Genomic DNA, 14,227 nt, shown 5'->3' on the forward strand with positions numbered 1-14,227 from the left:
ATGGCGGCCCTGAGATAGAGACGTAGAGAAATATTCGGTAATTAAAGGGAACCTCTGAGAGTTTTTATAACTTTTGGGAAAACTTTCAATTTCTTTCTCCTTTGTTTTCAGGACATGTGTGTTACACCAATAAGGTCATCACTTCATCTTCCTTATGTAGGCGAACATACTTCACTATGATCAATGGATGAACTTTGTTACGATGGAAATCCACCTGTGTACCAAAGAATCCTGTTTCTAGGCCAACAGCTCCACCTGTTTGCTTTATTCTGCCGTCGGTCTTTGGCTACCCCTTTAGGCCATTTGTTGATAAGTAAGATAGTTGTATTAACTTTGGGTAACTAGGCAATACAACAAATGGCAAATCCAAGCGCAGCTGCAGGGTTTTGACTAATTAAGCAAAGGGAAGACGGGAGGAGTAGGGGGAAAAGAAACTAAGAAGAACCAAGATGAACCTGGTGACATCCCTGCTGAGATGAAAAAATAAGGAAGAAACCCTTTAAAATATGTAGCAGAGAACATTGCAGAGCAAATCTGGCTTTGCTAATATTTTTTTTTTCCTTACGAGTGTCATATGTCGATGTTAGTTACCACAACAGTCACTAGAGCCAAAATATGGGTCCATAATTAGAGTGGACCAAAACTAGATCAGAGAAAACAGGCTAAACACTTTATCTCCACTCTGAGGCGAGACCACTCGATTATCATGGCCTAGATGTGTAAGAATGGTGGACTGTGGTCCCTGTGGTTTTGGCTTGTGGCACAAATGTGCACTCAGAATGTGGAAGAGGAGATCCTGCCATTACAGTGTAAAAGCTAGATAAGTTTGTATAGAGAAGTAGGAAAAACGACACTCAAATGCTACTTTGGTCATTTATAACTTACCTGTCAGTAGGGAAATCTGTTTTCAGATATTTTGGTTAACATGATTACTCTTTCTGTGGAATAACTTGCCTCTGACACCCAGTAGATGCAAGCTCCATGTGTTAGGGAACCGCTCTGCTAAGCCTGCGTGAAATGGAAATGTATTTATAAACTACTCATAAATAATTACAACTATGTTTACCCTTGAAGTTTTCACAGTTTGTCACATTATGCTCGCCAGCTGTAATTTATTGGGATTTTATGTGATTGATCAACACAAAGTTGTGCATAACTGTGAAGAGGAAGATAAAGGATACGTGATCTTAAAATACGACGAGAAATACCTTTAATGAGCCACAATAGGGAAATTCTGGCGTGGTACAGGCAAAGATACATAGACAGAGTTATGCACTGGATTAGTATGAATAGCAGGCCAATTTAAAGTTATGTTCTATAGCAAAAGATAATGAACTTATCAGAAAGGCAAAACATTAAATATTGTGCAATTATTGATACTACAGCACCATCAGATAAAAATGCCACATTCAAATTAAACAGTGAAAAGACAGCAGCAGATTTCACAGAACAAGAAAACTATGCATTACCTATGCTGAAATGAAGGACCTGCAGAAACGTTCCTTAGAGCATCTGGGATGCAGCAGTCTGTCACTGGAAGAGCTCTCCAGCTCTGCAACAGCTCCATGCATGTGATGAGAGACATTGTCCATCATGATGCTATTTTTCTTACAGTCCTTCTGTCTTCCACCACCTGCTCTGGGTCCAGGAGGCATCCCAGGACAGAGCTGGCCCTGCTCATCAGTTTAGCCTGCTGCTTCCTCTCAGCTACACATAAGCTCCTGCTCCAACAGACCACACCATAGAAGATGGCTGATGCCACCACAGAGGGGACAGGGATGGATTACCGCTGGGGGCAGAGAGATGTACAGTTTGGGGTAGAAGAACAGGCAGTGGTCCAGAATGAGGGTGTCTGCAGGATGTTAGAAGGGGACGATTGGCTGGTCAAGCCTCAGAAAGTGCTGATTCAGCTTATTCACCTATCTCAAATCACCGACGGCCTAGGTGCTCCGTTTGTGACCTCAAATTGTTTTTAGGCTTGTCCAAACATCACCGATGTTGTTGTCTTGCTGCTCAACCTCCTTTTTCTTCCTGGAGTTATTTTGTTTCCTTCTCTGATCTGTCTCCTTCTTCCTCCTCAGTTCTTTCAATGCATATTGTACATATTTCAAAATACATAAAATCTAAAAAGGTAAAAAGCGTTTGTCAAACAATTTCATTTTTCCATGTCCCAGTTTTGATGTCTTCACTATGTATCTGCAACGTAGAAAGTCAAAAAAATAAGCAAAGGCCATTGAATAACAAAGATGAGTCCAAACCTTTGACTAGTAGCGTAGCTCTGTTACAATCCATGCAATGTTTTCTTTATATTATTTTCTGATTATTCTGGTTGATGCATTGCTTTTTGAAATAGTTTCCCATCTAGTATTAGATGCTGTGTTGTTGGGAAGTTTTTTTGCTGTTACTTTTTTACTTTTCAAAAGCTGCAATGATCCATTACCATAGCAACAAGACAGTTTTTTTTTTTTTTTTTTTACATCCAGTAGCAGCTAACATCACAGAAGCTGAGGCAGTTCCTAAACTGCTGCTCCCAATCCCAGATGAGGTTCAAATTAAACATCATGGATGGAGAGGATGAGCATTTTTTTTTAGTTCCAGCATCATTTAATTTACCTTTGTGATTATTCAAGCCAACTGCACAAATCTCCATCAAATGTGGATTATACCAAGGAGATGCTCTGTCCCGTCTGCTGTTCTGCACAGGCCTTAACCCCCCCAGCCAAATAATCAACAACACTGGCTATGGGTGCTGACCCAGAAATGGGGCCACTATCAGCCACCTCCTGTACATGGATGACATCAAGCTGTACGTTAAGAGTGAGTGAGACATTGACTCGCTGATCCACACCACCAGGATCCACAGCAGGGACATCAGAATGTCATTCAGGCTGGAGAAATGTGGCTGGATGGTGACAAAGAGAGGGAAGGTAATCCACACAGAGGGGATTGCACTCCCAGAAGGGAGAATAGCAGATGTTGAAGAAATCTATAAGTACCTTGGAATACCACCAGCAAATGGCAACCACAAAGAGGCCACATGGAAAGCATCAACAGCTAAATACCAGCAACAAGTCATGCAAGTTCTGAGAAGTCAGCTCAACGGCAAGAACAAGGTCCGGACAATCAACCGTTATGACTTGTCAGTAATCAGATACTCTGCTGCAGTAATAAGCTGGCCAAAGGAGGAAATCCACATCACTGATGTTAAAAACACGAAAGCTACTCACCATGCATGGTGGATTCCACCCCAAATCTAGTACCCACAGGCTATACATTAATACAAAAAAGGAAGCAGAGGCCTAGTGAGCATCAGAGCCACCGTTGAAGATGAAACATCCAAGCTCAAAGAATATATCAGGAAAATTGCCCCAAGGGATGAAACGTTCAGTGAATGTTTGAATGACAATGGAAGCTGGAAGAGAAGGAACTGAGGGAACCATCGTGGGAGGAAAGGTCCCTGCATGGCATGTACCACCAACAGATAGCTGAAGTGGCTGACATGACCAAATCCTACCAATGGCTAGAGAGGGCTGGACTGAAGGACAGCACTGAAGCACTGATCATGGCAGCACAGCAGCAGGCCATGAGCACCAGAGCAGTAGAGGTCCAGATCTACCATACCAGAAAAGGTCCCAGGTGCAGGCTATGCAAAGAGGCCCCAGAAACCATCCAGCATCTCATAGCAGGGTGTAGGATCTAGCAGGGAAGGAATACATGGAACACCATAACCAAGTAGCTGGTATAGTGTACAGAACTATCTGGTCAGAATACCAACTGGAGACCCGCAGGTCAAAATGGGAGTCACCTCCCAAGGTGGTGGAGAATGACAGAGCTAAGATCCTGTGGGACTTCCAGATATAAACAGACAAAATGGTAATGGTAACCAACCAGAGATTTTGATCATTGATGAGCAGCAGAGGTCAGTTGTCATGATCAATGTTGCCTTTCCAAGTGATGAAAACATCAGGAAAAAAAAACAGAACAACAAACTGAAGAAATACCAAGGGCTCAGGGAAGAACTAGAAAGAGCCTGGAAGCTGTAGACAACAGTAGAGCCTGTGGTCATCGGAGCACTCAGGGCAGTAACTCCCACTCTGGAGAAGTGGCTCCGACAGATACCTGGAGAAACATCAGAAATCTCAGTCCAGAAGAGCAAAATCTTAGGAACAGCTAAGATCCTAAGATGAACCCTCAAGTACAGTGTTAGTTTTCTGCTGGTTATTCTGGTTGCTTTCAACACTGTCTTTCTTTTCAAAGTGCTTCCATAAAGGACCGCTTTCTGGAGAGTACAAACAATACTCAGTCTCCTCCCAAGTTACCATGGGCCACTTGACTGCTACCCTGATTAATTCTCTCTTTGTTAGATTTGCTGTTGTTTCATACCATTATTTGGATGATGGTTTGCTTCTTGAAATGTTTCAAAGCTACTATATAGCCTGCTCCTTGGTCTTTGAGTTATTGTTTGCTCAGTTTTGTCCCCTAATAAACCTCTAAGAGATTTACAGAACTGCAGTTTTAATACTGAGATGAAATCCAGCTCAGCTGGACACAATTTACATATGAATGCATGCCACACTTTGCAGATTTTTCTTTTGTGATAAATAAATTAAAAAAGAATGTATCCTTTTCCTTTCACTTCACAGTTCAGCAATGCTTTGAATTGGTCACAAACCAGTAAAATATATTGAAGTTTTTCGTTATAACAGGACAAAATTAGTAAAGGTTCAAGGGGCATGGATAGTTTTGCAGGGCGCTATATAATATATATGTTAATTAGGACAACTCCTGCAAAACATAACTTTGCAGGAACGAACATTCTAGTGATCAGTAATGGCACTCCAACATTCCTCCACTCAAAAAGGCAAAAACACTGGAAAATTCAACTGTATTGATTTATTTATTTGATTGTTGATTTTTTTGGATTTGTGGTCCATAAAAACAAAAAACTCACCACAACACACTACAATGCAATACGACAAACACAACAGTAAAAACTATAAAAGACCATTGTCACAGAGCTTCCATAGAGTTGACTGGTGACACACAGCAGGGACACAGAGGCTCACCAGAGTATTGTGACTTGAGTACTGAAGTTGAGTTGCTGAATTACAGGAATAATTTACAACTTTGGATAAAAGTTTTATTTTAATTCTTTCAGATTGTTCATCTGGCTAAACTCTAAATATTTTGGACTTATTCCGTGTATATGCTTCTGCTTGTGACCGTCTGCTGTTGGCTCTTGAAGTCCGGCCATAATAGATGCTGTAAGGCCTCTAGACGGCGCTAAACACATGCTTGGGGTGCCAGTGGTCAAGGAAATTTCAATTGTCAAAACGAGCTGCAAATACGAGGCAGCTTGAACCTCTATTGACAAGTGGTGATTCTGCTTATGCCACCTGGATGTGTAATACAGTCAGTTTTGTAAATTTGTGACACCATTTTTTTCAGAGATTCAACCTGTAAGTCGTGACAGGCCTGAGTTGGGAGCATCCCTTTAGTTTCATGACCTATGCATGATCTTCCTTTGTTCTGGCTTGTTCCGATCCTGGTAAAGGACTCATTTAGAATAATGTTTTGTGAGAGGTGACTGAGGGGAGTGCTGTTTGAAAAAAAGTCACGTCCACCCCTCCCTCTCTTCGTCCCTCCTTTCTCGCAGTGTCCCTTTTCTTCTGCACCCCCACCCCCCTCTTTCTCTCTCCGGCTGGCCTTCCTCAAAGATAATTGGAGGCACAATTCGATATGCTCAATGTCATGGACAAGAATGAGGTCTCACCGGCGTCTTCTGCCACCATGAAAAAGAAAGCGGTGGGTGGCAGCGGGTGCAGCCACATAAGCGCACCTAAGGCTGCCGCATCCAAGCGCCCCAAAAGCACCAGCGGACAGAACTGCTTGAACCCCAGTCCCCCCGGCGGAGCCAGCGGTAACCAGCCCGGCTTGACCAGCAACGTCGTGATGGATGAGACGGAGGACGGGGAAGAGGAGTCCAGGTTTCAGCATCCGCGGCTGCGCCGAGCCGGGGGGAGCGGCAGCAGCGGAGGTGGAGGAGGAGGAGGCGGCAGTATCAGGATGAAGAACTTTACGCCAGGAGGGGGAGCCGCGTCCTCGGCTTCCAGGAGAAACTCCAGCAAGGATCTCAGCCTTACGCACACAGAGGACGTTCCCTCCGCCTCACGGCCCACTGCTGCCTCCAGAGCGACCGAGACACCCTGTCCGGGCAATGCTGCCCAACGCGGTGAGACCAGCGGAGCGTCTGGGGCGGAGGCGTCGGAATCTGCGGTCGGGGTAGAGGTTTCTAACGCGACAGCGGGTGATGGTCGCAGCGGCGTCGCTCCAGCTTCCAGGATGAAATGCAACAAAAACGGAGAATGCAGAAGGGGATCGGGTACCGGGAGCCTGCGCTCAATAATCAGCAAGCAGGAGAAGCCGACAGCGGGATCGGGGAGAGTCGAGGACGGAGGCGCTGCCATGCGGGGAGCCTGTAACTCGACCTCCGCCAGTATGGACGGCTCGATCACGCCAGGCGGGTCTCTAACCGGGGGGCAAGGAGGGGAGAGCGCCAACCCGGGCGCCACCCCCGTGTCCAGCGGCGTACCTGAGAAAAAGGACTCCAAGGTGTCCTTCTCTAACGCACCGAGCCGGAAAGCCTCCTCCTCGCTGCATGGCCCGACCCAGACTCAGATCCAGCAGCCGAGGAACTCTGTAACTTTCCAGAAACAGGAGGATGGACCGCCGATTGTGCCCGCCGAGGACGCGGAACCTCGGGGCAGTCAAGCCAGCTTCATGCAGCGGCAGTTCAGTAGCATGCTGCAGCCCGGAGTTAACAAATTCTCCCTGCGCATGTATGGTAGTCAGAAAGCAGTTGAGAAGGAGCAGGAGAGGGTAAAATCAGCTGGAAACTGGATTATCCACCCTTATAGCGATTTCAGGTAAGAGACAGGGCAGCCATTGGTGGAAGTGATTAAAGGCCCGTAAAGGTCCTCATCTACAACTTATTTACACTGAGCGTAGTGGAAGCACAGGAAACACATGCGCCGTTACTGTTCAACGCTACCTGCGGTGGATTTGCCATTTTGAACGTATCGGCAGAGCGTTTACCAAAGAGATGCTGTTAACACCCCATCCCCCACAAAACAACCTGTTGTCGGGCACTTTAGCGAAGAGTGTCCTCTCAAGGTTGTAAACAAATCCTGTTGCAGTCGGAACAATAGCATGTCTGGAGTGATCTTGCAAGCCAGGCCTGCTATTACATCTCGACTTTTAACAGCACGATGCTCACATTCATCAAAGACGGCAGAAATCCGACGAAATGTATTGCTCATTTGAAAAACAAAAAACAAAAAACAAACATCGTCTTTGTCATATTAAGAAGGCGGCTAATGATCGCAGTAACGTCGGCTCTGCGTCAAGAGCCGTGCTGGCAGGATGTAGGCTATATGGGAGTGCATGCATGTGTGTACGCGATGCACTCACTGACGGAATGTCACCTTGAGCCAAGTGTGCGAAAAACCTCAAGCATGCTCACCGGAGACAGGTCCGCTCTAATGACTCCAGGATCCTGCCATTTATCGATGGATGCGCCCTGTTTGTTGTGCGGATAACCCGGGCTGGGGATTCAGCACCTATTTTGTCACTGAAACATTTTGGGATAGAGGGCTTTGTGTGATTAACGTCTTCCCGTAAAAGCGTTTTATTTGATTAAAAGTATCTGGGTTGGAAAAGCAGCGGGTTTCAATGTGGGCTGGACCGGCTGGGGATCAGCACCACATGGAGCAGACAGCTCCCTTCTCAGCGCTACTCCCCTCCTCCTTTCTCAGCACCATTCATGTTTGGCCCACTTGTATCACATAACGCCGAGTCAGATGAGCACTAAAAGCCAAACTTGAAGACAACTGCCCGGATATAATTCGATGACAAATCACTTAAGAGATCCTTGACACCCACACGAGAAGACACTTCAGCAGTCCTCCTCAGTTTTTCATTCTCATTAATGCACAGCGGCAAAGTTGCATCAAATATGATCTTTGTGGCGTGTATTTATGTTGCAGGAAGCGGAGCTTGTTGCATAAGTCGCAGTGTAATGACTCAGCGCTGCACCTGTCCTGCAGAGCTTCCTCTGACGGGCTGAAACCTCACTCCCTTTCTCCTCCATCCCCATCTACGGATCCTAACATCGCCACAATTTAAGATACTTGTCATGGTTTTCCGTAAGACGAACTAAACTTACTTCAGATATAGTTTGCCACCAAATTGGCAGCATGTAATTTTAATTTTTTTTCCCCCATTAGTTTTACTGCTTTGTTTTTAAACATTATTTAATCAAGGTAAAATCTTTGCCAAGCACATGCCTCTGGTGACATCAAGTAAGGCATTGGGCAAACAATAACAGTTCCTTTGATTGCACCAATCCGTATTTGTAATTTTTCCATCACATTTCTCATTCAAAGTGTTTACTTCTGTTCTGCATGTTTGAACTACATACGACTTCAGGAAAAAAAACGGAACACCTTAAAACACATGGAAGCAGTTTCTGCAGGGGACCAGAGCAGACTGGAAAGATCAGGTTTTTACCAACAGAGTTCTTCATTCATTTAACATCTAATTGTCATGAAAAACAATTGGTCTGATTGATGCGTTCCATTAAGACGATATCAAACTCCCAACAGTTTATACGCACAGACGTGCAGGCAGACTTATAATCAACCCAATGGTGGTCAACTGTGCCAAACATTTAAAACAATTCTTGAAAAACTATAAAACCACCAAGTTTTAAAAAAATCCTGTTTACATGTATTTGACCAGTTTACTATTGTGCACAGTAAAACAATCCTCTTGACTGGTTTGTGGCTTTGAGTCAGAACCAGCAGTAACTTCCTCCCTATTCTTAGTTACTATTAGACCACACAGGCCAATATTGACATCCCAAGTGCATCAATGAACCTGTTGCTGGTTCACCACTCTTACTTCCTTTGATCAATTTTAAAAGATCCTGACAGCCATACACAGGGAACACTCTGCCGAAGCTGCGGTTTGGTAGATGCTCTTACTGACCCAGCTGTCTAGCCATCACAGTTTGATCCTTATGAAACCTGCTCAAATTATTACACTTGCCCATTTTAAACAATAACATGTTCACTTGCTGAATAATTTATCCTGCCCACTAATAGGTGCAATACCAATGGAAAAAGAATCTGTGTTATTTGACCATTTCTCAGTAGTCATAATGTTATGCCTGATGAGTGCGGATAGCGAGCTAAAATAACTGATAGTAATAGTTGATCTTAAAATGATTACCTGATGTCTAGACAGGAAAAGATTAACTCCTGCACTTTGCTTACTGTTTTTTTCTGTTTGAAAATCTATATTGTTCTTTCCTGTCTGACTCTGTATTTGTCTTGTTCTTTTTCCCTCACTGCGTCACACCTTGAATTACTCACCACTTCAATTACACAGGTTCTACTGGGATTTTACAATGTTGCTGTTTATGGTGGGCAACCTGATCATCATCCCCGTGGGCATCACCTTTTTCAAGGAAGAAACCACAACGCCCTGGATCATCTTCAACGTGGTCTCTGACACCTTCTTCCTCATGGACCTGGTGCTTAACTTTCGCACTGGAATCATCATTGAGGACAACTCGGACATCATTTTGGACCCTGAAACTATAAAGAGAAAGTACTTAAAAACTTGGTTTATTGTAGACTTTATCTCCTCCATCCCGGTGGATTACATATTCCTCATAGTGGAGAAAGGCATCGACTCGGAGGTGTACAAGACTGCTCGGGCCCTGCGGATTGTCCGCTTTACCAAGATCCTAAGTCTTCTGAGGTTGCTGAGGCTCTCCAGATTAATACGCTACATTCACCAATGGGAAGAGGTAAGAACACAAGTTTATTGAGCTGTACTTATTAATTATACCACTGACAGACACAGAAGACAGCATGTCCCTTCTAGTCTAGTCTAAAAGGTCTCTGATTTGTCTTCAATATGGCGGTACTGGCTCATGACCAAGTGGACAATCTGCCTCTCAATATGCTCCAAGTAGCCTGCACTCCTTCACCTGAAGGTTGCTTTATTGATGCTGTCACTTGCCAACCTGTGAAAAACAAACAAATACAACATTAAAGGGATTTTGGAGCATGAAATAAAAAAAAGGTTTCTCGCACATCTGCCTCTGTGACCTTGCAGTCCTGCCGGTGGCATCAGGCAGCCTAATAAGCGGCCTGTTATCAGGGCAAACATAGTTAATCAATTAAGACACCACAGGTGGAGCAGCAGAGGTGGAGAATAATGATAATATTCAGGACTGCGGGGGGCATCGACTGTGATTAGACATGTCACTAATTAATTACAAACTGCAGTGTAGCTTGAGTGACCGAGCAATTTATAGCCCTGAATATGATGAAGAAATATAAATTATGAGAAATTAAATAGCTAAAGAAATGCTATAAGGTAACCCCTGCAATGCACATACAGTGAGTCTTCTAGCCAGCAGTTATTTTTTAGACAAAATGTATAATTTGGGCTTTCTGTTAGAAATATTGAAGTTAAAGACAATGACAAAAAAAAGCAATACATTTAAAATGGGCAACAAAACTAAAAATACTCACACATTTATATAGTTATAAAGTATTTTTTCAAAACAAAATCCTCTTTATTTAAGAATTGTCATAACTAGGTCAAACAATAATATAACAACTGCAAGAAAAAAGCAATTAACACTAATATAGATACACAAAGTTTTCCTTCTTTCACGCTGTCTGAGAGGTTTTACAGAATATAATTAAAAAGCACCTCAAGAAGCATCTCTGCTAGATCTGTTGCAGTTTCATGATTGCCTAGTATAACCACAGAGTGGGGAAGGTCCATTAAGTTTATTTTAAACAATTAAATTCACAAGATCAGTAAATTGGCAAAGTTAACAAAAGTTAACACAAATTTAGATTTACTTATGGTATTTGAGTTTTATTAAAGTTTTATCCAGCAATGTTTAATGTGCGATTGTAAAGAGACTCCATGAATTTATCTGTTTACTGGTTGGCTTGTAGGGTTGTGAACAAGCTATAGAATATATCATAGAAGACCGATTGATGGCAGGGTAGCTGGTTGGTTAGAGACCAGGCAGTGTCTTAGACCAACTAAATGTGATAATAACATATCAAAAATATTATAGTTGTCAAGTAGAACATACTGCTCCCATTCCTTGAGAGAGGGTTCAAACCATGATAATGACTGATTATATTTAGAGTTTTGATATTAAGATATTTAAAGTTATTGTGTAAACTGCAATAGTTTCTTTAGCAAGGGAGTTTCTGCTAGTTTCTGCTGATGGACAATGGCAAAAATCATTAAAAAAGTAAGTAGCGGTGCGTTTCCAGGTAGTTCAACCTTCGCCAGCACTGAAATAAGCAACTAAAGACATTTTATTCAGCTTGTATTGTTCAGGCCTTTTTAGTATTGAGAATACAAATTTAATAAAATGTTCTTATTTGCCTATATCTTTTACTATCATATAAGATATTAAAAAAAAAAGGCATTTTCCATGAGAGAGAGGTTTGGCTAGTGGATGACTGTCCTTTCTTCATGATTGTATTGCTATCAAAAAGCGGCATTAAGATGTTTATATATTTGAACACAGTTTTCTTCTCTGATCTTAAGGGAGTTTATATCATGTTTATCAGGGGGGATTTCCATAGATCAAATCTTAAATTGTACTTTGAGTTGTGAGTAGGAGGGTGTCACGCCTCTGAGTACACCCTTTTCTGAAGGAGAGCCTCAGCCTGGGACACAAGAGGTCCGGTGGAGTCATGAGATCACTCCACTTTTCATCTGTGCCAGCGTCGGCAGCCCAGTGTTGGCATTTTGCAGTAGTGAACGGCACAGTGGGGCTTGGCTGCTCACTTGACCTTTGGGTAATTGGATTTCTGAAGATATGATGTGATAGCATGCACCCGCACACATACACACCTAGTGTTGCATGATGGGAAATGATACACGGCAGGCATGGAAAATGAGCGAAGATTATATGGCGAGTCACTTGCTGAGATGGTGCAGGAGAGAGCCAATCCATATGTCTGCTTTTTAAACTCATCTTTTGCAAGTTAGACAGAAAATTACAGCAATTGGGCCTGAAGCTGCTTTTAGTCTCTCAAGCATTTTTAGAGCTGTCCGTGGTGCTGAACATCTTCAGCCGCTAAAGCAACACAGCTGTATACAGCACAGCGTCACCTCCAGTGTCCTGATGAAATACGACCATGTTCTCCATTTTTTCAGTTCCTGACTGATAGAGGCTGACACCGAAAACCTCATAAAGGTTAAAGCTGCATTTAGAAAGATCAGCGCATGTGATTCATGTCCAGTCTCGTTCTCCATCACTCCTATCACCAAGTATCACTTCTCTCTGCTGCACTGAGTAAGAAGTGACCCACTTCCTTCAGAGTCGACTCCATCAGACAGTCACATGTGTTTTCTTGTGAACAGGGGCTGTCAGCGTCACACATTTACACCTCTAGCTAAATTATTTTTGCATCCAGGCAAACTTTAAACTGTTAAGCAGCATCATGGATGGGGTTTCTTCAGGTCATTCAGGCATTTGTTGATTGGCCGAACAGACTTCTCAGAGACTAGGGGTGATTGATGTGTGAGACGACCCAGACCATCAGTTCTTCAGGATCATGGTGGTCCCTGTCCATCACTCTGTGGATGAGTGTATTTCTACGTGCTGACATATCTGTCTGTACTGTTAGTTGGATCTTTGTGCTGGCAGGCTTGCGTGAGTGTAACATGGCTGTGACTGGACCCTGTGCGTGATGGAGACTCTGACTAATGTCATGTATCTCTGTGTGAAAAGTGTCTTGCCCGCTCCCGCTGTGTTTGAGCTGAGACTGATGGTTCATCCCTTCCGCTGCTTATTAATCAAACGCGACGTGATCCAAAATAGTAATGCCAGTTTTAAATCAGTGATTAAAGCTTTTAAGTTTTATTCTCTGCATGGTTATAACCCTCGATAACCTTATATTTGTTTTTCCTTAGCTCTTCTTTCACTGTTTTTTCCTGCTTTGTGGTCACACTCCAGATCTTCCATATGACCTACGACTTGGCTAGCGCGGTGATGCGGATTATCAACCTGATCGGCATGATGCTGCTGTTGTGTCACTGGGACGGCTGCCTACAGTTCCTGGTACCCATGTTGCAGGACTTCCCTTCAGACTGCTGGGTGTCCCTTAACAAAATGGAGGTATGTACCAGACCATCAGATTTGTGCATACAGTGTCAAGGTTAGCAGACTATCAATGAGAAGAATAACTGATTTAAACTGTGAGATGTAAAAACTGACAGCACAAAACCAGGACAGCTTCCAAGACCTGGTTATCGATTTCAAAAGTCTGCTTAGTGATGGAAAAAAACTATACAGTGTCTTACAAAAGTGTTCACACCCCTTGTACTTTTCAAAACATCCTTTTGAGGTTTTATGTGCTAGACCATTATAAAAATATATATACTTGTGCTGTGACAGAAATCAGTAACTGGTATTTACATGCAGTCCACTTTAGTGTGACTCCCATAAATAAAATCTGTTGAAACCAATGGCATTTAGAAGTCAACTAATTAGTAAATAGTCTACATTTACCATCTCATGTTACATCAAGATGTGTTGTGAAGGTAATAGAGGCTTCTTAAAGAAAATTAGTGAACAAACAGATATAAAGTTATGTAATAGGCACTAAGTTGTTCAGATGTTTAAAGCAGGGTTAAAGGCATACTATGCAACATTTTTCAGTTAATTAATGTGCTCCATACCGTTTTGGATGATTAAATGAGTCATTTCAGGTCGAACAAAGGTTTTCTCGGCCGCCCTGGTGGTCTGTGGGGGAAATACCGCACTTGCAATTGCAGGAGCTCTCGGCCCGCACCCACAGGCTCAGAAGTCTGGTGCAACACCGCGAGAGTCGGTCTTGCTTTACGGCGAGAACTCCATGTGTTTTTGCCCTGCCATTCACTATATGCATGCGCGAAAGCAACAACAAAGAACCGCGTGTTAACCTCAAATAAACATGCAAGCAAAATGGCCTGTACATACACAGAAAACAGAGAAGTTTTCTGTGTAAAAATAAGGACAAAATGATGTCGTGGTGATTGTCAAATGTCTGTTCTTGCTTTGATAAAAAAAAAAATACCCATGAGGCCAATGGTCACTTTGGAGGAGATGCAGAGATCTACTGCTCATATG

At 43.1% G+C, this 14,227-nt stretch overlaps 1 protein-coding gene across 1 annotated transcript in view; it reads left to right on the top strand.

The window, feature by feature from the left end:
* The first annotated feature begins 5,019 nt into the window (after positions 1–5,019).
* The window catches only part of LOC105934606 (potassium/sodium hyperpolarization-activated cyclic nucleotide-gated channel 2), a 59,375-nt gene continuing 50,167 nt past the window's right edge, over positions 5,020–14,227 (top strand). The window contains exons 1-3 of the mRNA XM_036138066.1: positions 5,020–6,926; positions 9,451–9,874; positions 13,073–13,234. Coding sequence (XP_035993959.1) covers positions 5,740–6,926; positions 9,451–9,874; positions 13,073–13,234 — 1,773 coding nt within the window. The 5' untranslated portion in view covers positions 5,020–5,739. The remainder of the gene's footprint in view (positions 6,927–9,450; positions 9,875–13,072; positions 13,235–14,227) is intronic.

The sequence above is a fragment of the Fundulus heteroclitus genome, chromosome 6 (assembly GCF_011125445.2).
Source record: "Fundulus heteroclitus isolate FHET01 chromosome 6, MU-UCD_Fhet_4.1, whole genome shotgun sequence".
NCBI lineage: Eukaryota > Metazoa > Chordata > Actinopteri > Cyprinodontiformes > Fundulidae > Fundulus > Fundulus heteroclitus.